The sequence below is a fragment of the Heloderma suspectum genome, chromosome 4 (assembly GCF_057233095.1).
Source record: "Heloderma suspectum isolate Gila_16-S chromosome 4, 16-S_ref, whole genome shotgun sequence".
NCBI lineage: Eukaryota > Metazoa > Chordata > Lepidosauria > Squamata > Helodermatidae > Heloderma > Heloderma suspectum.
The window spans coordinates 236,532,922-236,558,726 of record NC_139461.1 but is presented as its reverse complement, the minus strand read 5'-3'; the positions used below and the strand labels follow the sequence as shown (position 1 = coordinate 236,558,726).

The 25,805-nt window shown below is 48.9% G+C and overlaps 2 protein-coding genes across 12 annotated transcripts in view; both read left to right on the top strand.

Annotated features, from left to right (window-relative positions):
- The first annotated feature begins 651 nt into the window (after window positions 1-651).
- Window positions 652-8,177, top strand: ARTN (artemin). Of its 2 annotated transcripts, none has more exons than XM_084848287.1 (5): window positions 652-1,000; window positions 1,228-1,366; window positions 4,946-5,036; window positions 5,630-5,819; window positions 6,158-6,576. In XM_084848287.1, the coding sequence occupies exons 1-5, from the start codon at window positions 652-654 to the stop codon at window positions 6,574-6,576; spliced, it is 1,188 nt and encodes a 395-aa protein (XP_084704413.1). The 2 variants fall into 2 exon arrangements, with proteins under 2 accessions (XP_084704413.1, XP_084704414.1); XM_084848288.1 differs by having other exon boundaries at window positions 889-1,000; window positions 4,942-5,036; window positions 6,158-8,177.
- A 3,240-nt stretch (window positions 8,178-11,417) lies between these two features.
- Window positions 11,418-25,805, top strand: part of IPO13 (importin 13) — a 66,405-nt gene continuing 52,017 nt past the window's right edge. For 8 of the 10 annotated variants that reach the window (XM_084852760.1, XM_084852759.1, XM_084852753.1 and 5 more), the window contains exons 1-2: window positions 11,431-11,734; window positions 12,053-12,272. In XM_084852760.1, coding sequence (XP_084708886.1) covers window positions 12,207-12,272 — 66 coding nt within the window. In that variant the 5' untranslated portion in view covers window positions 11,431-11,734; window positions 12,053-12,206. Of the gene's footprint in view, window positions 12,273-25,805 lie in introns of all 10 variants that reach the window. The other 2 variants (XM_084852756.1, XM_084852761.1) reach the window with 2 other exon arrangements.

The window sequence follows — 25,805 nt, the reverse complement described above, 5'->3', positions numbered from 1 at the left end:
TCCGTACTTTATGCGTAGCTGATTTGCAGCTCGCCTCCATCTCCCCGGAGCCCAGCCAGGTCAACTCCCGGTATTTCCTATTGGCCTGCCGATAGGTCCCACGGTTTCCAGCGGGCCTTCTGGCCATTCCTTCTAGTGCCATTCTCCCGGGGGGCCCGATCCTCTCTGCTGCGCCACCCAGAGAGAGGGAGAGGGGAGCAAGCGGGCAGCCAGGGCTGCTCGCTCCCCACTCCTGGCGCTGCCCGAAGGGCCCGGTCCTCCCGCCACGCTGCCCAGAAGGCACGTGCGCGCAGCCCGCCACCTCGGCCCACTTGCGGGCCCCTCTCTCTCGGCAGCGAGCGGGGCAGGATTCGAGACGGTCCGCGGGGCCAGGAGGATGCCGGGACCCGAAGGCGCGTCGCCAGAGGAGCTCGCCAAGCCTCTGGAACCACCCCTGGCCGCTGGGCGGGAAATGCGGGCTGCCCGGGGAGCGGGGCGCCCCGGCGGCGGCGGCGAGTGGGCGGCGCCCGCGCCTGCCCCGGGGACGGGACCGGCGGCGGGGGGGGGGATGCCTCCCATCACCCGCGGTTCTGCCTGCCTGTCCCCGCCCCGCCCGCGGATCAGGTGACGGCGGAGGCTGGAATTTGACACCAGACTCTGCCAGGCGCGGCGATGGAGCCGGTGCTTTTCTCGCTGCCAGAGGCCGCCTGCCCCGGAGTCGCGCCGGCCACAGGTCCGAGCCCCGCGGGCTGCGCGCCCCCCTGGCTCCTTCCCTCGCCGTGTGCGGTGAGTCCGGCCCGGCCCGGCGGGGGATCTCTGGATCGGGGCCGCCCGCCTGCCGCCCGCCGCTCTAACGCGATCTTTCCCCGCAGGGGGGCGCTGAGCCCGCTGGGCACCTGCCGGCCATGCGGACGACGTGAGCGTCGGGCGCCCGGGGGAGCGATCCCGGCGGCGGGGTCGGGCCATGGCCCCCGGGGCCGGGTGAGCGCAGGGGCTGCCGGGGAGCCGCCGCCGCCGGGAGGTAAGGGGAGAAGGAAGGGAAAGGGCGGGCGGGCGGTTGGTCCCGCACGGAAAGGGCGCTCTATGTGTGTTTCTGTCCCGGGATCCGTCCCTGAGGGGGGAGAGGCGAAATCCGGGTCCGTCTCGAGGAGCGAAGCCCCCTCCCGCACCTCCATGGCCGTTCCTGGCGGGGGTCTGCCCTGTCGCCGCTCCGACCTGGCCCCCCGTGACCGTGTATCTCCGGCGCAGGGAGCGGATCCGATGCCCTGGAAGGGCCGGTACCCGAGGGCAGAGGGAGGCGCTTCCCGGCCCGGATCCTCGGAGCATGGTCCCCGGAGGGCCGCGCGCAGCAGCCGGAGGCGCCCGATCTGCCGAGACGGAGCGCACGGTGAGTGGAGCTGGGCTGGGAAGGGGGCGCCTCTTCCGGACCCGGGGCTGGGAGGAGAGAGCGGGGCGGCCGCTGCGGGCGAGGCGGGCGGGGGAGACCGGCGGGCTTCGAAGAGCAGCTCGCGGCGCAGGCAGGGGCGAAGCTAGGCTGGCTACTGCGGAGCGAGCCTCGAACCCGTCTCATCCTCCGGGGCCCCGCACCTGGCCTCCGCCCGCCCGGTCTGTCTCGTGGACGGCCCAAATTACCCATCCGGAGGAGCTGGGACTGGAGGGGATGCGTGCAGGCTCCTGTGCAAAAAGGGCCCCAGGTCTTGGCCTCAATCCCGGTGGCTTCTCCCCATTTTCTGGTGGTCCAGCTTCTGTGTCTTCTCCAGTAGTTTGCCTGGGCTCCTTCCAAGCTCTGTGGGGCTTTTAGCTCAGGCCTATCAGGCAGGACTTCCTCTGGTTCATCCTGCACCCTTGTCACTTCCAGGACATGCTCCATCAAGGTTCACAGGGGAGAGAGCCAAGGAATTGTGCGCAGTTTCTGACGCCCAAATAACTTCAGAAACTCCCCTCTTTCACCTCAGCCTCTGGGGCTGCCCTTCTGTCCATGCTTGCTTACCGGGAGTCGGCATCACTGAACACGGAGGGACTTACTCCTGAGGAAACATGCCTAGGATTGCACGGCACCAGTCTGTTTTCCACTCCCACCATCACCAGAATCAGCTGTCCCACTCTTCCTTTCTGCGGTGGTGCTGATCCTGGAGTGACTTCTCCCTATCTTCCTAGCAGGTCACTCCTGCTCAACCCTGTTCAGGGGAATGTGGCATCAGGTTGCAATTCCCGCCTTAGCCTGTTTGCTCACGGAGTCTTGTGGCTCCTGTTGGTGGGAGTTAGGCTGTGTTCATTGTATACAAAATAGGCACGGAGGGCTGCACCACCAGTGGCTGGGTGCCCAGAGATGAGTCTCCGAAACTGAGAGATTGGCGTGTGCTTCTTGCCATTAGGGGCCCGAGTTAGCCTATGTATGGGATGCTTTACAAGGTGAGCAGGATGTTCAGGGTGGCGGAGGTGGAGGCATGCATCAGCTGCACACCTGCCCCAAGGAAGGCTTTGCTGCCAACATCTCTTTGGTTTGGAAAGTAAACATCAGTCTTCAAACCAGCTTCCTTCAAAAATTCCTGCAGCCTTGCAATGAGAGTCGCCACTTCAGCTTGCGATGACAATCCAAGGTACCAGAGAGGGGAGATTCTCTCCCCCTTCCCCCGTATATATTTATCCAGGTCCTTCTGATCCAGCCCCTCAATTCAATTTGTAGCTCATGTTTCAGTGGATGAGCCTACACACCCATAGACCTTCCAGGGAAGTTTCTCTGGGCCCCCTTGGATTTGCTTGGGAATTGAAGCAGTGTCCCCCCACTCTTGTGCGGTGATCCCAATTCAGATCCAGGTCTCCAGTACTTGCACTAATGCATATGAGTCAAAGCATGACCAAGTGGTCTTTGCATAATCGGCAGGGCGAGGCGTAGCTTTTCCACCAAAAGGTCTTGGGAAAGGGGAAATATGTCGCTTTGTCTGAAGCCTCCAGAGTTGTTGCTGGAAGCTGATGACTCCCAGAGGTTGTGCAATCAGCTTGGTTATTAGTCTGTGTTGGCTTGCAAACTATGGAAGCATTTGCTTTGATTTCTGTATGGTTGGGAAGTCTGCAGTGCTTTTTATGTATGGTTGCCTGGATGGCAGATAATGATAAATAGAAGTATGAATTCCGGAGTTCAGTGGCATCCACTGTGATGTGTCTGGACACAGGAACCCAACTGGGCTGGAAGAAGGGGGATAGAATGGTCCATTTTCCACAGGTTGATCCTCAGGTGTTCTTTTCCCTGCATGGTCACTGATAGACCCCAGGACAGACATGGGTATCCTAGAGAGCTTAAGGATAGCAGCATCCCTTCTGTTTCAGAGGCCCGTCTTTTTCACAACTATCCTCAAGGAAACATCAAGCAGCTGCTGTGTCTCTAAATCGGTTCAGATTCCTCTGTGTCCCATTCTGGAGAAACAGGCCTGGTATCTCTCAGCCATTAGGATGGGGTAACAGGTTTCCCCTTTGTGTGTGGGCAATGTAAGAAGCAGCAAAACTCTGGTTCTGTGTTGCCACCTTGTGGGAGTCTGAAAAAGTGCATCTCTCTGCAAACTCAAGCAGGGACCCCAGATGTTCCCCAGTGTAGGGAGATGAGTCCTGTCCAGTCAGGGGCTGAATTGTCCTGGTCAAAAGGCAGACTAAAAGTAAACTGAGATCTGGAAGATGCTGGCAGTTTCAAAGGTTTACTGTCTCTTTTGTGGACCTCTGTTTCCAGCCTCTGCTCTAGAAGCACTCAGAGCCCTTAAGGCTTAAGATAATGTCCTGCCTCTGTCTAGCATTCTGGAGAAGTTCTCCACGTGGTTGCAGGTCAGAGGGTGATATGGGGACAGGATGTGCCCCTGGATTTCTGACGCTTCACTCTCCATGATAGCTCTAACCGTGAGATGTCCCCTTTCCTAGGCAGCCTGGATGGGGTGCAGTAGAAACAGTTAATGCCAGTGCAGAAGGCTAGAAAGAGATGTGTGTGTGCATGTTGGATGAGCAGAAATAGTTGACAATGAGCTCTGACAGCTGAAATGTTTGTGGGGCAGCGGTGGGTTGAGTGCTTATTTACGAGGCAGGAATCTGTCTCAGAGTTTTTGGATTGGCACAGCATTTGCACTGCCAGTGTGCATGCATTTTAGAGAGTGCAAGAGGACAGGTCCCTACCCCAAGGAACTTACTATCTAAAATACAGAATGGAAAAGTGGAGAGGGGGAAAAGAATTGTCTGTAAAAATGGGGGTTGCTGAGACCACCCCAGTCATAGAGGCTGCATATACAGTCCCATGTGGAGGCAGTCATGCTCATAAATGGCTCTTCTGTGTGAGTGCTACCTGGCTGCAAGCCTTTACAAGCCCTCAAGGCACTTGTGTGTGTGTGAGCCAGCAGAAGTGTGAACCAGTCCACAGTCTTCAGAGATTATTATTCTTCAAGCTGGATCCTCTCAGATTTGGAGTTTGTCATGAAGCCCTGTTGTCCCAGTAAGGGGAGGGTGCCCAGTCACTCCACTGAATACCCTCTCTGGATGCAACTGGAACAGCTCAGTACATGGTGTTGCAGGGCTCTTCTGTGTTACAAGACAGCTGCTTATTGTGGATGCTGATGCTGTTAGTCAGTGTTAATGAAACTGTTTGTTTTACATGTTTATTGACAGCCAGAGACATCATTGGGACAGGGCCATGGGAATGACCCTTATTCCAGCCTGCTGCCTGTTACAGAACATCCCAGGGAGTCTGTTAGATGGGCCCATCCCAGAAGAACTACAAAATGGACAGGCCAAGAAGAATTGCATTCTGCAAGGGTCCTCTGGGCTGCTTTTATTTAGTTGGACTGACTTGTTTATCCAGAGATTCTTGCCCTGCAGGAAGGTGTGCTCAGAGGTGTGGAGCTGGCCCAGTAGGTTGTAGGAGGAGAAACAAGGCTCTCCGACCAGGAATGTGGGGTCCAGTTCCTGAACTGTGTCTTTGTGTTGCAGGTAGGATGGAGTGGAGAGTGGAGGGGCCAAGGCACAGATCAGACAGACCTCCCTCTGCCTGCAGGAGTTTGCCTGTCCGACAAGTACAATACAGGGTGAGTTAGCCTCTCCAGGGAGTGTTCTTGGCAGGGGAGCCATAGCTAGGGGAGCAATGGACAGTGAGGGAGGCCCTTGCCTAGGAGAGGATCCCATACCTCTCCAGTGCATGGAAAGTGGGTGGCTTCTTTCTTTGTACGTCATTCCGCTTGGTCTCTGGGACATGGGTCTGGCTCTTTCCTTCCCTCTGTTTGCCTAGCTTTTCCCCTTCTGGGAGACCTGTCTCAGAGGGCCACATGGCAAGAGCCAGGGTTTGGGGGTTTCTTACACATCACTTGTGCACTGCTCATGTATGATGACCTCACATGTGTCTATTTTGCTGCATGTGTATATTGCTTGTAGCTTCTCACTGGGTGTACATATGGTAAGCTGCATTCTCACCTGTGCACGTGACAATGAATATGTGCCCAATACACATTTTCCAGCACAGACAGGATGTCCACGTAAGAAGCTTACCCTATGTGAAGTGGCCCTGAGACTCCTCCGGCATGTTGCATATCCCCCGCATCTCTAGGCGGGCTCCCTCCTCCCTCCTCTCTGTCCCAGTGTCCATGAGCATACTGACTGGAATGAGCCATCCTCTCTTTCCTAGGAGTGGGGTTTGTGGGGCACCATCACCCTACTGTCACTGTGTGCTGGGGCAGTCGTGGCAAGCCCAGAGACCTGGCATCATAACCAGACCTTGGGAGCAGCCTCTGAAAGCATGGGCACTGCCAGCCCTGCCCCTGTGGAGGAAAGCGGCAGGGAAGCACCATCAGGGGCCATGTGGAGACCCTGGCATGGTAGGAACCCGATGTATCCCCAAGGAACAGGAAGGGGGGCCCGGGGTGGGGTGGGACTGTTTCCATTTGGGTTCTCAGCCCAAGGCTCTTTCTTCACGTTCACATGCTTCCTCATGTGATCTGGTTTGATGTTCCCATTCTCTTTAATTAACTTGCCCCAATCCCTGGGGGCAGGCAGTCCATTCGGGGAGCAAGTGGAAACAGAGCTTGTGGCTAGACAGGAGGACTGAGGGCTTTGTGACCCAGCTAAGCTCCATGGCCCCATTCCCCCTTGTATTGGGCCTGGCGCTCTCCTCAGGGCCCCTGGTGACTCACCCACCCCCCTCTGCTTCCTTCAGGGGAAAACGTGACCGTTCTAGGGCTGAGCGCATCGGAACTGCTCCGGGCTGAGCGCTCCCCACCAGGCTCCCCCAAGGCCAAGAAAGGATCCCGGAAGCCTGGGCGGGGGAACCGCAACCAGTGCCGCCTGCACAGCCTCACGGTGAAGGTGCGGGAGCTGGGGCTCGGCTATGACTCGGACGAGATTGTGAGGTTCAGATACTGCAGTGGCTCCTGCCAACACAGCCGCACGAACTACGACCTGAGCTTGAGTCGCCTGCTGCAGCAGCATGCCATTGTGGCAGGGCCTCACGACCGCCCCTCCTCACACCCCTGCTGCCGCCCCACCCGATACGAAACCTTCTCCTTCATGGACGTACACAGTGCCTGGCAGACAGCGAGCCAAATCTCGGCATCACAGTGTGGCTGCGTGGGCTGATGGCACTGCCTGCTTGGAGCTTACCACATCCATGGGGTGACCGGTGTCCATGCCTGCGTGGCAGCCGTGCCAAAAGCTTGCCTGGTCTGTGGCTCACAGGACGAGGAGAGAGAAAGCCTGTGATGGGGTTTTCCAGGCCAGGAAGCAGCAGTGAGTGAACCACAAGCAAGAGGGCAATGTGCCTGGCCCTTCACTGGCATACTTGTGAGACACCTTTGCCAAGGTGCCTCCTCAGAACAGCAACAAGATTCATAGAATCATAGAATAGTAGGGTTGGGAGGGGCCTACAAGGCCATCGAGTCCAACCCCCAAAGATGGCGAGACTGAGGCCGGCCAGAAGTCTGGGTGGATCATTCTCCTTAAGGGGTTGGCCTGTCAACAGGGTTGTGAACTTGCTCACGCATTGAGTCAGATGATGGGTACGGTTGTAGCCAAGAGACCTGTCGTGCTAATGGGTAGCTCGTTAAGTGCCCCTCCTTAAGGCCAGTCCTTCAGGCAGTTGAAAGAAGTAGGCTGCTTGCTAGGGTCAGCCAGCACCATCAGTTGCAAGACTCGTGCTCCTTTCTCCCCTTCTTTTTCAAGCTCACAACCCCTCTTTTCCCCAGCAACATGGTCTAGCCCCACCAAGGAGCAGATGTAGTTGAGCATGAAAGTCAGTTGTGCAACCCTTAGCCAGAGCTTTAGGGCCAGCCTGTAGTAGTTACTCTACACCTTGTGTGCCCTGGAGGTCCAGTGATTGTTACCACCATTGATCCTGTGCTAGGATAGTCAGCACATTTGTTGAGAACTTCCTGGTTTTCTTCTGGGATTGTCCTCATTCTTAGAGCCTTCAACCTGGTCGGGGAGGTTCTCCTGGTCAGAACAGGCCGTTGGCAGGTAGAGGCTAGGGTCTGAACAGCCATGGCTGGCGGTGGCAGGAGGTGAGACTGTCCCACATGGGTTCATCTCTCCTTTCTTGGTTCATCTTCCTGGCCTTCCACAGCATGGGGTCAGCCATCCTTCTGGCCACCCTCCCTTTCAAGCCGCTAACAGATCTGGCCCACGGTGGTACAGCTGATGAAGCCTGCATTTCCACAGCACAGTCAAGGCATCTGAAGCAAGAGAAGGGGCTTGTCCTATGAAGCCAGCGATGGTGTGAACACCCTGGCTTGCAGCATTCCTTAATACTTCAGCAACGTCGCTTGTCAGGCCAGCACCAGAAGCAGCAATTGCCCCAACTATTCCCAGAGTCTTGGGGCAGCCATCACTTGGTACCAGCAGGGTAGAGATCTCCCTGCCCTTGAAGTGACACTTTCTGAACAAAGTTATTTATTCTCTAACTTATTTATTTATTTGTTTGCCCCCCACTCCCTCCACCCCAGTGGCACCTATTTATGATGCTGACAGCTGGGGCCAGTATACCATTTAAAGCGGATGCTGATGTTATGCCCTGGCCTGTGACCAGCAGTTCCTGCTCCCTTTTCCCCGCTTGGCCTGAGTAAAGGCATTTCCTCTTCCTCCTCTCCTGATTTTATATTCACTACTCTTTATTTGCATTTGGATAAACTCTATTTTTGTACAGCAGCAACTTCCTGTAGCAATAAAGCCTGTTAAGGCAGTGCAAAATTGGCTTGATGTGTATATTTGTGGGGGAGGGAAGAAAACAGTAACAAATACAAACTCAATTCATAAATATAATTCCTGCAGCAAATGTGAGTCAGATACTTGTTTGGGGTATCTGATATTGGTAAAGTATCATGAACAGTTACCAAATACTGTAAAAAGAAGCTCTGGAAGGCTTCTCTTCTCTAAAATGCTTAGAATGGTATTTTATTCACTTATAGCAACACATCCGTTTAGTTGAGCCCAGGGTGTATAGATCAGGGATGCTCCAACATGTTGTTGGACTGTAGCTCCCCTTATGGGAGGCTGATGGGAGTTGCAGTTCTCCGGCATCTGGAGGGCCACATATTCCCCATCTCTGCTACAGACGGTGCTCTTGTACTTTTCCAGTTTGGGGTTAAGCTGGCAGCTATCAACACATTACTCAAAGAGGAAAAGAATTTTTGAGGAACAACTTCATTCGTCATACAAGAAGAAAAAGAAGAAATGTAAGACCCAATTTAGACTCTATTGACCACCAGGCTGTACTGTTTAATTGTCTGTTTTTTCCACCAATCCACCATAGTTGAATAAACATGCACTGCATGACACAAGCAATGTCTCCAACACTGGTCAGAACAATCTGAGAACATTTTTTCCCCCTTACCTGTCAGATGGTAAATGCCAATGGTAAACCATTTTGCATATGAAGAACCATTTTAATGCATGCGCCCCCCTTTTTCCAGATCGACATCTAGATTTAAAATGGCTTCCCTTCTTGGAGCTTGGGTAGAAGCAACTCAGTCAGGGGAGGGATGGTAGCCGAGTTCGCCTGCTTTGAAGTGAACCATGACGAAGCCATCTCCATGCTGCTGCTTTGGGTTTGGTCATAGGATTGCTGCTTAAAAATCAATATTGCCATGCCATCCATTCAAAAGGCAGCCTCCCTGCTTTCCAGAAAGGTAGCTGTGTTAGTCTGCTGCAGGAAACAATGAGTCATGTAGCCCCATAAGACAAACAATAAGTGGCACAATACAGACCAAGTATTATGGATCAAGGGACTGATGTACCTAAACCAATGAAGTCAATGGGTCAGGCTGCTTAGTTAAGTAAACACTTTTCACACTCCTACCAAATCCTGGTCTGGCTGTTACCACACAAGTAGCTTAAGCAGTGTTGATGCTGGCATCTACAGTACAGCAAGACTGCAGCACCCATGTTTACTTAGACATTACTTCCAGTGAATTACTCTGTAAGGGTGCATAGGCCTGCAGCTGTAAGGTAACTACCCCCCCCCCCAAGCTCAGGTACATAAAGTCGCCTAGTGTTGTTTTTAAAGGAGTACTTAGGAATGACTGAATTTATGCTTTAAATGCTTAGAACAGCATAACCATGGAAATGTTTGTGTAAAATTCTTTGAATGATTTATGAGTGACCTTACCTTTTCTATTTATGTAATAATTTTAATACATGTCAGTATAGTATATTTACACACTCTTATAGTGAGCCAAGACAAAATTATTCGAGAAAAGTATACTTTTGAATCTGTTAATGCAAATAATTAGTGCAAAAGATACTCTCCCATCCTTACTGACAAGGGACCTTCAGTCATTTCAGCGCCAGCACCTACTTCAGTCCCAGGCTGAAACATGGGAACTGCTTCATTTATATCATGATCTACCCTTATTGCTCCTCTTCTCTTTAGGAAGACCAAGGATAAAGCAGGGCAGGATGCCTATATATTTAAGAATTACATAGGAGAGAGATATGTTGTAGGTGAATCTTCTCATGCGGAGGAGCAAAAGCCACACTTACCAGAATATCTTCTTTGATACCTTCCAACCCTATGATTCTATGATACTAAGATACCACGCTCTGCTCCGTTACATTTGGCCACCCTTTTTATCCTCTCACTTTCTGCCTCTCCTTAAAAAACACACACCCAAAAACAAGAACTTTTTTTGGCAGCGCTACTAGTTCTGGTGTGGCTCACTTAAAAGTTGGGGTGCAATTAGTGGTGTAAAGGAACCAGGGCTCAGAGATGCAAAGCACCGGGACTTTTTGACTAGGAGAGACAATAAGGGCATCTGCCTCAGCCTCAGGCTAGTGGTGGTGGTGGGGAGAGAATAGATTTTCCCAGCAAAAATAGATTGCTATGAGATATCTCTATTGTAGTGCCAAGTATTTTGGAGCGGCTGGGTCTTGAATGGGCAATTAAGACCCATTAGCTTTATAAAAGACCTGCTCCTCCTGGAAATGGAAACTCCTAGAAATGGTTTCTTGAAATGGATCAACACAGCTGCCTGCATTTCTGGACTCTCCCTGGGAGTGTGGCTACAGGGACTGTCATGAACGCCCGCACATCGAAGTGTAGCACCACAGTGCTAGGTGTGATCCGCTTGTGATTAGTGTGGCTATAATAGTACTTCATTTCATTTATTATATTTCTATACTGCCCCATAGCCAAAGCTCTCTGGGTGGTTCACAAAAATTGGCAGCCATTGGACCATCTGGGGATGACGAATGGCTGAGCTGGAGAGCTCAAGCAGTTGTTAGAGGGGGTGGCTGCTGTACTGCACGGACCCCAGCACCCATTGCCTCCTGGTGGGCTCAGGGGAGCCTCCCTGCATTGAGCAGGGGGCTGGACTCGATGGTCTTATAGGGCCCTTCCAACCCTACTATTCTATAATTCTATGATCCTCATCCTGGTGCCCTCCAGATGTCTTGGATTTCAACCCGGATTATCCCCAGTCAGTGTAATGGGGCAATGGGATTGGAGTCCAACACAGCGGGAGGGCTCAGGGGCTAACAGCTCGGCAGCGGCTATAATGCTAATCTATCTCACCTACAAATCTACTAGGGTTGTTGCCACGTAGCTTGATTGACCAGACTCCACTCCTGAATGGCTGATTCCTAACATCTGTCTTCCAATTCCCGCAGGATCAGCTAATTGAACTGATATTCGCCATTTCCCCCACCAGGGGGTGTAATAGAGACTCGCCATTACAGGAACTACAAGTCCCGTGAACGTTCCTCGGTCTTGCCCTGTCCTTTATCACGCCCGTGGGCCTCGGAACCACAACTCCCATGATCCCATAAAACAACGTTGGTCCTCAGAAGGAGGGGAGTGTTCGAAGCGCCTGAATGGAAGGGGAGCGAGCGAGCCGGCAGGCGGGCCTTCGGCGTAGACAACCCGGTGGCGCGTGAGGCCCTCCCTCTCCCTGGCAGCCCGGCCCAACTGTCAGTCAATTAGTCCAATTGCGCGTCGGGGGAGGCGGCTCGGTGGCGGTTGCCGCCTCAGGCAGATACACCGACCCTCTTCAGGAGAGCTGAGCGCAGAGCGGAGGGGTCGGGCGAGTGGGGAACAGACAGTCGACCTGCCCTCCCCTCCGGCGAGCGACGGACAGGCTCCCACTCCGCCATTAAAGGCAGAAGGACGGACAGATTTCCTACCCCCACCCCGAAAACCAGCGGCGATTTATCCGGTTCTCCGCCGGCCTCTTCGGTCTCCCCCATCCCTAGGGAATCCCGCTTGGGGGACGGAGATAGACTGCCCTTTCTATTGGGTCTGAGCCAGGTAGTTTTAATTCACCCTGAATCTTGCAGGGAACAGGCGGAATAGTCCCTCCTTCTTCCCTAGCTGAGGATAGGCAGGCAGAAATCGACCCCCCCCCCCAATATTACTCCTAGCCCCACTGGGACAGATAGGCTTGCCCCTCCCCCTATTGCAGAGAAGCTGATAGGAAACCCCCCCTTCTCTTTTAAAAGGACCCCGTGAGGATAGGATCAGGGCAGCAGCCCTTTTAAAAACTCCATTGACCGGCTGAGCCACACGCACTTCCCCCCGCCTCGTCCTGTGGAGACAGACAGAGCATCACCCTTTTCCCTCTCTTAGGAACAGACTGCCGCCTCATTGGGGGCGGCTGTCCTCTCTTCTGCTTCCCCAACACACCCTACTCAGGATGCTGCTGTTACTGCCGCCTGCCCCACTGTAGCTGAGCCCTAGAGCAGGGTGAGGGCGAGGCTCAGACCGTCAGCGTGCAAGCACCATGGAGCGCCGAGGGGAGACGGCCCTTCAGCAGAACCTGGAATTCACCGTGGAGAATGTGGAAAAGGTGAGGGCAGCGCTGCCGTGGGGGTGGGGAGAGGAGTCTCTGTTTTCATCTGCCAGGTGTGGTTTGGGCTGCTGTGCCTTGGTTGGGACGGAAGGGAGTTCCTGATCCTTCATCCCAGGACATTTCAATATGTGCCCATGCTTGGGATTAGGGAAGATTCCATGGTACCCACCTCTGTCACCCGCAGTCCTGCTTGACTTCCGATAAAGCCTGCCACAGACTTCTGCTTTCTCTGTTCATTGGACATAACTGATCCATGTTGATATTCTTCAAGAGATCAAAGCTGCCTTGGCATATTATTGGCTACTGACATTGTCTTCGTGGTTTTATTTGCACTACTGTGACCCCTGAAATTCACTGGGCTACCCAACTTGGAGTGGCAGTACTCTTGGTCCTTTTATGAGGATTTGGGATCCTTCCCACCCTGCCCCTTCCTCCTGCAAGAGTATCACGATGGGCCTGGCAGGGAAATGACACTTGGGGTAGTATTTGTAGAAATGATGCTCTGGATGTATCCTGCCACTCCCTTGAACCCATAGCATGTCATAGTCGGAGCTCTGTTTCTCCTGGCTTTGCCCTTCAGCTTTGCTCCTCAGACAGTATCCTCCAGTTGTGCAAAACAGAGTGGCCTTTAGAAGCTCACCTGGAAGGCAAACTTTTGTATGGGAAGAACTAGACATGTTTCCCTTTTGGCTGCTTTATTCTTCTGGCAAATACATGCTTCTTTTCTCCCTGTACTGTGCATATAAGTGTTCTCTAATCCATAGGAGTCATTTAAATAGCATTGCAATGCTAAGGGGCTGGGGGTGACAAGAGCATCAGCATGGGTATGTGTGTGCTTATACGTTGGTAAGGGCACTAACTGCTATTACATCTAAGGAGTTCCTGTGGATGCTGCTGCTGTGAGCGCTTGTCTCTCTTGTTGGGCCTTGTTTATAATAATACCAATCGCACAATCCAAAGGGATTATGTGTTGGGAGCCATCCATGTACTAGGAAAATTGTGGCTTACAGCTGCAGTGTCTTGTTTTCGTCCTAGCCCCATGAAGTAGGCTAGGTTTAGTCATTCCTCTGAAGAGGGGATATCGAAGTAGACATTGCAGCATGACTTGCTCAAGGCAAAAGTGAGATTTAATGAAGGCTGCAAACCATCTGAATAGAAAGTTTCTCCACCAGCTTCAAACTGTCTCGAGAAGTTCACTTCTTTGACCTGCGCTCCAGCTCCTAGGTGAGTAAATGCTGGAGTGCAGAGAACATGGCCCCTTTTCAAATGTTTGGAGTCTGTTTTTAAAGAATGGCAAAGGAAGGGGCAGGAGGGATTTATGGTACTATACAAGGCTACGTACATATCTCCCTGCCATCTCTTATTCTACCCTCGCTGATCCTTTTCTGACAGCCAAGGTATATGAAAACTATGCTGTGTGATGCCACTGAAAGCAAAGTTTCGGCAGAGTTTTGGGAAAGGAACTACAGCTCAGTGGTAGAGCTCATGCTTTGCAGACGTGGGGTTCTACGTTCAGTCCTTGGTATCTCCAGCTAAAATGATCAAGTAGGATAGGGGTGTTGAACCTCAGGCCAAATTCAGAGCTCTCAGGTTCTCCAGATGGCCACACCCCCTTTTTCCTGACTGCGGATTGTTTAGTGGTTTCCTGGCTTTTGTGCAATTTTCTTCCTATTCTAAAAGGTTGAAATGCCTCTCTTAAGGGTTAGTTACTGGCAGTAAGAGCTTTAAGCTAAAATTTGTTGGTATTTTTTTGTATTTTGGTATTCTAATGATGGGCGGGGGCTCCTTTCACGTTTGGCTCTGCCCACCATTGGAATATGCCCCCTGAGAGCTTCTCAGAAACTGAATTAGTCTCTTGGGCTGAATGAGGTTCAACACCTCTGAGGTAGAATGTGATGTGAAACAGAAGATCACAGAAGAAACCTGTGTTTCCTAGTTCACATGAGTACTGTGAGTATGTACTGTTTCATTGGCAAATATATTGGAGTAATGTGAATGCTACCATTTGGTTGAAGTTTAAAGAGGAACTTGCCTGTACACTTGTTCCACAGCCCTCCACTGTGCTGCTTTTGCACATATTTCTCAAATCCTGTGTGTTGCTCTTCTTGGAAACTGGATGCCAATTAAAAAATTAACCATACTTAACATTTATGCAATGCTTTTCTGAGAGTTCAGAAACAGCCCTGTAAGGCAGAAAAGTATTATTATTCCTGTATTGCAAATGGGTTGCTGAAACTTAGAGAAATAATGGCTTGTTTAAGGTTGCCTAGTGAGTTAATGGCTGAAGTGAGATGGAACACTTCAAAGCTCACACTCATAGCATTAGACCAGGTCTTTAACTGCATCAAAATCAAAAGAGATGCCTATAATCCTCCCTAGTCTGTGATGGGCTGTATAATGAACATTTACAGAGAAAAGGAAGAAAGATAAATGCTGTGGGTACTGGTGAAAGGAAACACTTTTGCCTTGAGGTTCCATCTTAACTAGTGAGGCAATAATAGCTGAGATTCTACCTTGCCACATTATGGTCATTGTCTTAACTATTGTTGTTGTTGTTCAGTCATTAAGTCCAACTCTGTGTCCAACTCTTCGTGACCCCATGGACCATAGCATGCCAGGCCTTCCTGTCCTCCGCTCTCTCCCAGAGTGTGCTCAAGTCCATATTCATTGCATCAGTGATGCTATCTAGCCATCTCATCCTCTGCCATCCCCTTCTCCTTTTGCCTTCAATCTTTCCCAGCATCAGGGTCTTTTTCAGGGAGTTTTCTCTTCGCATTAGGTGGCCAAAATATTTGAGCTTCAGCTTCAGTATCTGTCCTTCCAATGAGCACTCAGGGTTGATTTCCTTTAGGATTGACTGATTTGACCTCCCTGCAGTCCAGGGGACTCGTAAGAGTCTTCTCCAGCACCACAGTTCGAAAGCATCAATTCTTCGGCGCTCAGCCTTCCTTATAGTCCATATCTCGCAGCCATACGTTACTACTGGGAAAACCATAGCTTTGATTATAAGGCCCTTTGTTGGCAAGGTGATGTCTCTGCTTCTTACTATGCTGTCTAGGTTTGCCATAGCTTTCCTCCCAAGGAGCAAGCGTCTTTTAATTTCATGGCTACAGTCACTGTCTGCGGTGATCTTGGAGCCCAAGAAAATAAACTCTGTCACAGCTTCCATTTTTTCCCCTTCCGTATGCCAGGAAGTGATGGGGCCAGATGCCATGATCTTCGTTTTTTTTAATGTTGAGTTTCAAACCAGCTTTTGCACTCTTCACTTTCACCCTCAGCAAGGGGCTCTTTAGATCCTCTTCGCTTTCTGCCATTAGGGTGGTGTTGTCTGCGTATCTGAGGTTGTTGATAATTTTCCTGGCAATCTTAATTCTGACCTGTGATTCATCTAACCTGGCATTTCTCATGATGTACTCTGCATATAAGTTAATGTCTTAACTATTGCTTGGTACCAAAGAACCAGAAAGGGAGACAGTGCTACTTGCTTGTTAAGAGTCAAGTTCTATACTTACAAGTTCTATACTTACAAGTTCAGTGCTAATATTGAGAGGTTCTTCAAGAACATTATTTTGAAAAATATCATTAGGCCTATGTGTGTTCTGTAATTCCACTGCAGCTGCAAGGGAAAATAAAACATGGCACTGGGATGGTTTGGATGATCAACGTAGGTTAAACAAGTCATGGTGGCTTGTTTAAGCTGCAGCACATGCTGGGAGCTATTTGCCTAATCACCTGCCTGGGTGCGGCTGTTCATGTCATCCGAACCTGAGCTTGTTGGAAGAGGAAACAACCCCCAAATAAGTCATAGGCTGTTGTTGGGTAATTTGAGAGTTGTTTTCCCCTCCAATAAGCCATGCTGGCCGGGTTTGAACAACTTAACAAACCACACCTAGGTGGGTGATTAGGCAAATGGTGCCCAAGCCACTGTGGCTTGTTTAACCCATGGTGATCATTCGAACCAGGTTGTTGAATGTATGTAGAACTCATGATGAGAATCTCGGTTTTCTTTAAATTAAAGGGCAATTTCTAAAGTTTAGGGTTATGAAGATGGGCTCGAAATTGTGTGAGCAATGCCTGATGAAATCTCTGAAGCTGAGGGGCTCAGTCAGTCTCCCAGGGGTCAGGACATTGTGGTTCAGTGCCCTACACAGCTCTTTGACTCTTCCCATGTCTAGGCGAAGCAGAATAATTTGAATAACTTATACAGGTTGCAGACTTGGTGCAGATTTTTTAAAATCAGCTCAAGATACATACAGGGTCAGCCCTGAATGCTTTACTCTTCTTCTCTCTCCTGTTAAATACTCTGCAAGATGGAAATTGTGCTTTCTTTGAAAGAAAGACCATACCCTCTTCTCCTTATGGCTTTGAAGGGGACTATGTGCTGTGCCTGTCACTATTCAGGCAGCTTTAACCGATCTTTGCCACTCATTGTGCTCCCTGCAGCACTAGAATAGCCACTTTGTTTTGCACCCTGAATTTTATCATTCTGCTAGTGCAGGTCATCAGACAGGTTCCCTAGCAGGAATTCTGTTGTTCATCTCCCTTCCTAGAAAATCCCAGATATTGGCTTTTCACCAAGGCACACCCTGTAGCTGCATATGCCTTGCTTGCTTCCCTTTCTGTCTTAATAGGTGTATGGACAGGGATGGCAGACTCTTAGACCTGGTTTGCACGATCAAAATAAACCACTGTTGGCTTATTTAAATCAAGGTGCACAGCCTAGGCGTGGCTTGTTCTGTCATCTGAACCGATGCAGCATGGATCGTTGTAGGGTTATTGGATGGTTGTTTTCCCCTCCAACAAGTGATGCTGCCCAAGTTTAGATAGCAGAACAAACTGTGCCTGGATGGTGAGGATTTAAATCGCACCTCACACATGGCATTGTGATTTAAATAAGCCACAATGGCTTATTTTGATCATGTGAATTGGCTTTTAGGGTGCTTCCAGACAAGGCTTTTATTTAATTGCCCTGCTTGGTTCAAAGCTTTTTACAGGGGGTCCAGACAACATTATCTTCAATTCATAATGTTCCTGTCTTTTCCTACCTCTGCTTCTATCTTTTTTCTTACCAGCAAAAATTGGTTAAGCAGGGAAAGATGGAACAGCTGCACAATGCCTTTCGATTGTTACTGCTAGGAGCCCTTCATCAGGAAGCACCCACAGCCCAAGCACTGATGACATGACGCTAAAACCTCCTATTTTCACAATGTGTGTAAAATAACGGTTGGCTCCTTTCTGCAAAGTTATGCAGCAGTGCTAGCTTCTGTGGCCTAATCTGCTACTGGGTAATACTGTTTTATAATTTCCCCTGGAGGGAATGCACAGGCAGCTTCTTTGTGTGCACCGACAATAGAGCAAATGTTGACATCAGGAAAGGTCAGCACGCCCCAGGTGGTGATTAGCTCAGCAAGTGCTGGGGGAGGTGGGTATGTAGAAGTTAGAGCTATCAGGGGTGTGCCAGAATGGCTCCCACACTGGCGGGAAGGGTAGCAGCAGACTGAAGGATGCTTTGGCTCCCCATCCCCCCAGTCTGCCTCAACCCTTCTTTGCTTTGCTGTCTAGCACAGCCTGTATCAAGCTTTCCCATAAGATGCAGTGTTGTGCTATAAGGGTGGAGATCAGCTGCCTGGCTGAGGGAAGGTTGTGAGCTCCTGCCGCACTACTGTGCCATAGTAGACTAAATTCAATGCTGTGCTCATGCTGCAAGAAGCATTCAAAGTTTGGCATCACGATACCAGTCTTTGACTCTGGCAGATACTGCTGAATCTGCCATGCATCTGCCTCTTCAGCCTGAGGCTTTTTTGCTGCAAGCTGCGGAAAGTGATCCTCTGCCAGAGCAGATTCTGTTGCTATAAGACTTTTCCTTCCTTAACTTTGTGAGTATTCTTGTCATACTGTTCTACTATGGGCCTGGGGCTCCCTCACTTCATGTCAGGTGTCACTGATCTGGGGATTGATCTAGTTGCACCGACATGCTCACACACGGACTCCGCTTTGAGGAGACTGAGTAGGAATGGGCTAACCAGCCTGCTGAGCTAGCTCCTAATTCTTGGTTTGTTGCTTTCAGTGTACCTCATATTTAGACTCGAGTAGTTATGGGTGGCAGGCATTGAACTAACACTATGAACTGCTTTCTTATTCAACCCAGCGCTATCCTGCCTCACACCTCTCTATGGATCAATATTATACCAAGTAGGATAGAACAAAGACAGAGGCTTAATTGGGACTGAACCTTTGAATGACCCTGTAGAAAACTTCAGAATTTGTTTCGAAGAAGGAACAGGGGTGGAGGTGGGGGAGAGTTTAGGGCAAACAGAACATAAAACATGACAGCACGTCACATAAGAAATAAACGCAAAACAGGTTACCAGCTGATGTATACTCCTAACTTAGATGCTGAAGCCAAGGAGCCGGGCATCATATATGTATGTTACAATGTCCAAAATGTAGTTCCTTTTTTAGAAAAGGCTTTCTTCCTTTCAGCCAGAGAGAAAACTAGGCTTTTCTATGCCTCAGTCTACAGGCTGGCTTTTCACACAGGTATATAGACTGGAAGAAAAGTCAGTGAAACAGATGCATGCCTTTATTTTTGACTGGACTGGATTTGTGGGGTCTTGTGATAAGACAAGCACATTTAATTTAGAGCCAATCAAATATTTTGGTTACATTTCATCTTGGACAACAGACTCAGGTCAGAGTCATGAGGAGGAAATTTCCCAGTAAGTGTCAATCTTCACTTGTTATGGGAAACCTGCAGGAGGTAACTGGTCAGACAGTACACATACATATACCATATGTTGTTGGCTCTAATGCCATAATGCAAAGATTATTTGGGGTACAGAAAGCATGGCTGCACTTTCAATGAGGCATACCAAAATGATATCCAGAGCAGCATATTTCCCTGACTTCAAAAAGCTAGTAAAAACTGGAAAAATTGCACCTGAAAGTTGTGGGTATGGAATTGGGAGCACTTCATCCCTGTAATATCAGGCTGAACCTGCCCAGAAATGCATTCTCCCCCCACCGTTCCATTTCTATCTTGGTGGTAGTTTAGGCAACAGTCCCTGCTAAGCTGTTTTTTAAATATAACATTTCAGTATGTATAAATGGTTTTGCTTCCCCATCAGAGCAGTCTGAGAGATAGGGTGGATAAAAACTAATGATTTAAAAAATAAAAATTAAAAAATCAGATGTTTAAAATTTAAATTGGATTTTTAATTTACTTTTTTGTGTTTTTAAAAATAAATAAATAAAATACATTTCTCTCACTTAAAAAATAGCATAGTCACAATTACATCTCATTATAAACATGCTAAACATTATAAACATTAAACATTATAAAGATGCTGAACTGCAGACTGGAAGGTCAGCAGTTCGAGACCTGAGTGCTGCGTGACGGAGTGAGCTCCCGTCTTCAGTCCCAGCTTCTGCCAACCTATCAGTTCGAAAGCAAGAAATTGCAAGTAGATAAATAGGTACCGCCTCGGCGGGAAAGGTAACAGCATTCCGTGCACCTCGGTGTTCAGTCATGCCAGCCACATGACCACGGAAGCGTCTTCGGACAGCACTGGCTCTTCGGCTTAGAAACGGGGATGAGCACCGCACCCTAGAGTCGGACACGACTGGTTGGGGACACCTTTACCTTTACCTTTTTATAAACATGCTAACTCTACAATTCGTTGTTCAGTCGTTCAGTCGTGTCCGACTCTTCGTGACCCCATGGACCATAGCATGCCAGGCCTTCCTGTCCTGCGCTCGCTCCCGGAGCGTGCTCAAGTTCATATTCATTGCATCGGTGATGCTTTCTAGCCATCTCATCCTCTGCCGTCCCCTTCTCCTTTTGCCTTCAGTCTTTTCCAGCATCAGCGTCTTTTCCAGAGAGTTTTCTCTTCGCATTAGGTGGCCAAAATATTGGAGCTTCAGCTTCAGTATCTGTCCTTCCACTGAGCACTCAGGGTTGATTTCCTTTAGGATGGACTGATTTGACCTCCTTGCAGTCGAGGGGACTTGTAAGAGTCTTCTCCAGCACCACAGTTCGAAAGCATCAATTCTTCGGCGCTCAGCCTTCCTTATAGTCCAGCTCTCACAGCCATACATTACTACTGGGAAAACCATAGCTTTGATTATAAGGCCCTTTGTCGGCAAGGTGATGTCTCTGCTTCTTACTATGCTGTCTAGGTTTGCCATAGCTTTCCTCCCAAGGAGCAAGCGTCTTTTAATTTCATGGCTACAGTCCCTGTCTGCGGTGATCTTGGAGCCCAAGAAAATAAACTCTGTCACAGCTTCCATTTCTTACCCTTCTATATGCCAGGAAGTGATGGGGCCAGATGCCATGATCTTAGTTTTTTTAATGTTGAGTTTCAAACCAGCTTTTGCACTCTCCTCTTTCACCCTCAACAAGAGGCTCTTTAGATCCTGTTCGCTTTCTGCCATTAGGGTGGTATCGTCTGCGTATCTGAGGTTGTTGATAATTCTCCCAGCAATCTTAATTCCGACCTGTGATTCATCTAACCTGGCGTTTCTCATGATGTACTCTGCATATAAGTTAAATAAGCCGGGCGACAATATGCAGCCTTGTCGTACTCCTTTCCCAATTTTGAACCAATTGGTTGTTCCATGTCTGGTTCTTACTGTTGCTTCTTGACCCTCGTACAGGTTTCTCAGGAGACAGTTAAGGTGGTCTGGTACTCCCATCTCTTTCAGAATTTGCCACAGTTTGTTGTGATCCACACAATCAAAGCCTTTGGCATAGTCAATAAAGCAGAAATAAACTTTTTTTTCTGGAATTCTCTTGCTTTCTCCATGATCCAGCGAAAGTTGGCGATTTGATCTCTAGTTCCTCTGCCTCTTTGAAACCCCGCTTGTACTTCCGGTAGTTCTCGGTTCACATACTGCTGAAGCCTAGCTTGTAGGATTTTGAGCATCACCTTGCTGGCATGTGAAATGAGCGCAATTGTGCGGTAGTTTGAACACTCTTTGGCGTTGCCCTTCTTTGGAATTGGAATGTAAACTGACCCTTTCCAGTCTTGTGGCCACTGTTGAGTGTTCCAAATTTGTTGGCATATTGAGTGCAGCACTTTCACAGCATCATCTTTTAGGATCTTAAATAGCTCGGCTGGAATACTGTCATCTCCGCTAGTTTTGTTGTTAGTAATGCTTCCTAAGGCCCACTTGACTTCACTCTCTAGGATGTCCGGCTCAAGTTCAGTGACCGCACTATCATGGCTATCAGGGACATTCAGATCTTTCCTGTATAGTTCTTCTGTGTATTCTTGCCACCTCTTCTTAATCTCATCTGCTTCTGTGAGGTCCCTGCCTTCTTTGTCCTTTATCATGCCCATCTTTGCACAAAACGTTCCCTTGATCTCTCCGATTTTCTTGAAAAGATCTCTAGTCTTTCCCATTCTATTGTTTTCCTCGATTTCTTTGCATTGTTCATTTAAGAAGGCCTTCTTGTCTGTCCTTGCTATTCTCTGGAACTCTGCATTCAGTTGGATATATCTTCCTCTTTCTCCCTTGCTTTTCGCTTCCCTTCTTTCCTCAGCTACTTGTAAAGCCTCCTCAGACAGCCACTTGGCTTTCTTGCATTTCTTTTTCTTTGGGATGGATTTTGTTGCTGCTTCCTGAACAATGTTACGGACCTCCGTCCATAGTTCCTCAGGCACTCTGTCTATCAGGTCTAATCCCTTAAATCTATTCCTCACCTCCACTGTATATTCATAAGGGATATGATTTAGGTCATACCTGAATGGTTTGCTGGTTTTCCCTACGTTCTTCCATTTAAGCTGAAATTTTGCAAGAAGCAGCTCATGATCTGAGCCACAGTCAGCTCCAGGTCTTGTTTTTACTGGCTGTATAGAGCTTCTCCATCTTTGGCTGCAAAGGACATAATCCATCTGATTTCGATATTGACCATCTGGTGATGTCCATGTGTAGAGTCGCCTCTTGTGCTGTTGGAAAAGAGTGTTTGCTATGATCAGCGTGTTCTCTTGACAAAACTCTATTAGCCTTTGTCCTGCTTCATTTTGTACACCAAGGCCATGCTTGCCTGTTATCCCGGTGATTTCTTGACTTCCTACTTTAGCATTCCAATCCCCTATGATGAAGAGGACATCTTTTTTTGGTGTTAGTTCTAGAAGGTGTTGTAGGTCTTCATAGAACCAATCAACCTCAGCTTCTTCGGCATCAGTGGTTGGGGCATAGACTTGAATTACTGTGTTGTTGAATGGTTTGCCTTGGATTTGTACTGCGATCATTCTATCGTTTTTGAGATTGTACCCCAGTACTGCTTTTCCCACCCTTTTGTTGACTATGAGTGCTACTCCATTTCTTCTAAGGGATTCTTGCCCACAGTAGTAGATATGATGGTCACCTGAATTAAATTTGCCCATGCCTGTCCATTTTAGTTCGCTGATTCCCAAGATGTCGATGTTCAATCTTGCCATCTCATGTTTGACCACCTCCAGCTTACCTTGATTCATTGATCTGACATTCCAGGTTCCTAAACAATATTGTTCTTTACAGCATCGGATTTTCTTTTCACCACCAGACACATCCACAGCTGAGTGTCCTTTCGGCTTTGTCCCAGCCGCTTCACCCTTTCTGGTGCTACTTGGAAATACCCTCTGCTCTTCCCCAGTAGTATATTGGACACCTTCCGACCTGAGGGGCTCATCTTCTGGCGTCATATCTTTTAGCCTTGTGATACCTTCCATGGGGTTTTCTTGGCAAGAATACTGGAGTGGGTTGCCATTTCCTTCTCCAGTGGACCACATTTTGTCAGAACTCTCTGCCATGACCTGTCCGTCTTGGGTGGCCCTGCACGGTATAGCTTATGGCTTCACTGAGTTATGCAAGCCCCTTCGCCACAACAAGGCAGTGATCCATGAAGGGGAACTCTACAATTACAGTCTCATAAAAATGAAGTTGCCTACCAACCAAACAAGGGCACTAATTTCAGTGTTTCATCGCATGGAAATACCTCTGTCCAGCCTAATTAACAGCGCTTGCTTCTTGAAAGTTCTGGGCTTTTAAGTTTCTCTGACTGAAGTCACAGGCTAGATAGGATTGTTGTTCTGTGCTTCTGTGGTGGTGGAATTGGGCCAAGCAAGGCAGAGGAGCTAAGACAGAAAAACAGGATAGCAGGGGGGATTGATGCTTAAAATAAATCCCCAAAAATGGATTTTTTTAAAATCGGCTTTTTTTTTTTTTAGCCAAGAACTCTCAAACCTTGCTTTGACTTATCAGTCATGGGCGTTTCATTTTTGTGAGGGCAGGGTTGGGGCAAGAAAAAATGAAGCAGAATGGAGCAACGCTAGAAAGAAAAAAACAACATTGTCCAGTGTGCCTCTTCCTGTACTCTCATACTAAGGCTGCAGTCCTGTACCGCTTACCTGGGAGTAAGTCCCATTGAACTCAATGGCACTTATTTCTGAGGGGACAGATAGAGGATTGTGCTGTTAACTTCAAACTGTCATGGGTGCTGGTCATAAGAGACCCTATCTGGGAATATTTTAAAGACATTCCCTCTTTAGGTAAAAAGGATAGCATGCAAAATATATACAGTGAGACAAAGATGCGAAGCCTGCTGATAAGCCTGTAAATAATATTCTATTTAGTTGTATGTGCACTCTGGAATGGTCACAGGCCGGGATTGCTTTTCCTCTCACTATTTTGAGCTTCTGGTGTTCTAGTTCAGCAACTGTGCCAACAACTAAATGGAACAATCTTTTCTTGAGGCTCTTGGTGAGGAGATGCAGGGAAATTCTTCCAGTGTCTAAAGCTTGCATTGCCAAGATTACATATCACAATTATATAAGCAGGGAGAGCAGTTTATCTTGCCCAGCCAACAGATCATTTGGCTTGCAGTAGATATTTTGCTTCTTATAAGAGGAATGGCTTGAGAGAGTTTCTCTTGCATTGCTGCATGGCCTTGACTTATGATGGAATCATAGAATCATAGACTAGTAGGGTTGGAAGGGCCTACAAGACTATCGAGTCCAACCCCCTGCTCAATGCAGGAATTCAAGTCAGAGCATCCCTGACAGATGGCTGTCCACCCTCGACTTGAATGCCTCCAGTGTGGGAGAGCCCACTATCTCCCTAGGTAATTGGTTCCATTGTCGTATTGCTCTAACAGTCAGGAAGTTTTCCCTGATGTTCAGCCGGAATCTGGCTTCCTGGAACTTGAGCCCAAGATTCTGTGTCCTGCACTCCAGGATGATCAAGAAGAGATCCTGGCCTTCCTCTCTGTGACAACCTTTCACGTACTTGAAGAGCACTATCTTATCTCTCCTCAGTCTTCTCAAGGCTAGACATGCCCAGTTCTTTCAGTCTCTCTTCATAGGGCTTTGTTTCCAGTCCCCTGATCAACTTAGTTGCCCTCCTCTGAACCCTCTCCAGTTTGTCTGCATCCTTCTTAAAGTGTGGTGCCCAGAACTGGACACAGTACTCCAGATGAGGCCTAACCAGTGCTGAGTAGAGGGGAACTAGTACTTCCCAGGATTTGGAACCTATGCTTCTATTAATGAAGCCCAAAATGGCATTGCCCTTTTTTGCAGCCACATCACATGGCTCGTATTCAGCTTGTGATTGACAACAATTCCAAGATCCTTCTCGCTTGTAGTGTTGTTGAGCCACGTATCCCCCATCTTGTAACTGTGCATTTGGTTTGTTTTTCTGAGGTGCAGAACTTGACATTTATCCCTATTAAATGTCATTCTGTTTTCAGCCCTATCAAGGTCACTTTGAATTTTGTTTCTGTCTTCCAAAGTATTAGCTACCCTGCCCAATTTTGTGTCATCTGCAAATTTGATCAGCATTCCCTGCACCTCCTCCTCCAGGTCATTAATAAAAATGTTGAAGAGCACTGGGCCCAGGACTGAGCCCTGCTGTACCCCGCTCATTCCCTCTCCCCAGTTTGAGAAGATCCCATTGATAAGCACTCTTTGAGTCCGATTCTGTAGCCTACTGTGGATCCACCAGATGGTTGTTTCATCTAGCCCACTTTGAGCTAGTTTGCTCATCAGGATATCATGGGGCACTTTGTCGAAAGCTTTGCTGAAGTCGAGGTATATTATGTCTATAGCATTCCCATGGTCCACAAGGGAGGTTACTTGATCAAAAAATGAGATCAGATTCGTCTGGCAGGATTTGTTCTTGACAAATCCATGTTGGCTTCGTGTAATCACAGCATTGTCTTCAAGGTGCTTCCAGATGGATTGCTTTATCATCTGCTCCAGAATTTTCCCAGGGATTGATGTCAGACTGACTGGTCTGTAGTTCCCAGGTTCCTCCTTTTTACCCTTTTTGAAGATAGGGACAACATGAGCCCTCCTCCAGTCATCTGGCACTTTCCCCGTCCTCCATGATTTCTCAAAGAGAATAGTCAGTGGTTCTGAGAGTTCTTCTGCCAGTTCCTTTATTACTCTAGGATGCAGTTCATCTGGCCCTGGAGATTTGAACTCCTTCAAAGTGATTAGGTGTTCCTTGACCATATGCCTTTCAATCTCAAGCTGCAAACCTGGCCCT

What these genes read in the sequence shown, in the direction of transcription:
- ARTN (XM_084848287.1), top strand. Translation starts at nt 652, where the DNA reads ATGGAGCCGGTGCTTTTCTCGCTGCCAGAGGCCGCCTGCCCCGGAGTC. An exon ending in TCCGACAAGTACAATACAGG is followed by an intron (nt 5,037 to 5,629) that starts GTGAGTTAGCCT and finishes TCTCTTTCCTAG; the next exon opens with GAGTGGGGTTTGTGGGGCAC. An exon ending in CATGTGGAGACCCTGGCATG is followed by an intron (nt 5,820 to 6,157) that starts GTAGGAACCCGA and finishes TGCTTCCTTCAG; the next exon opens with GGGAAAACGTGACCGTTCTA.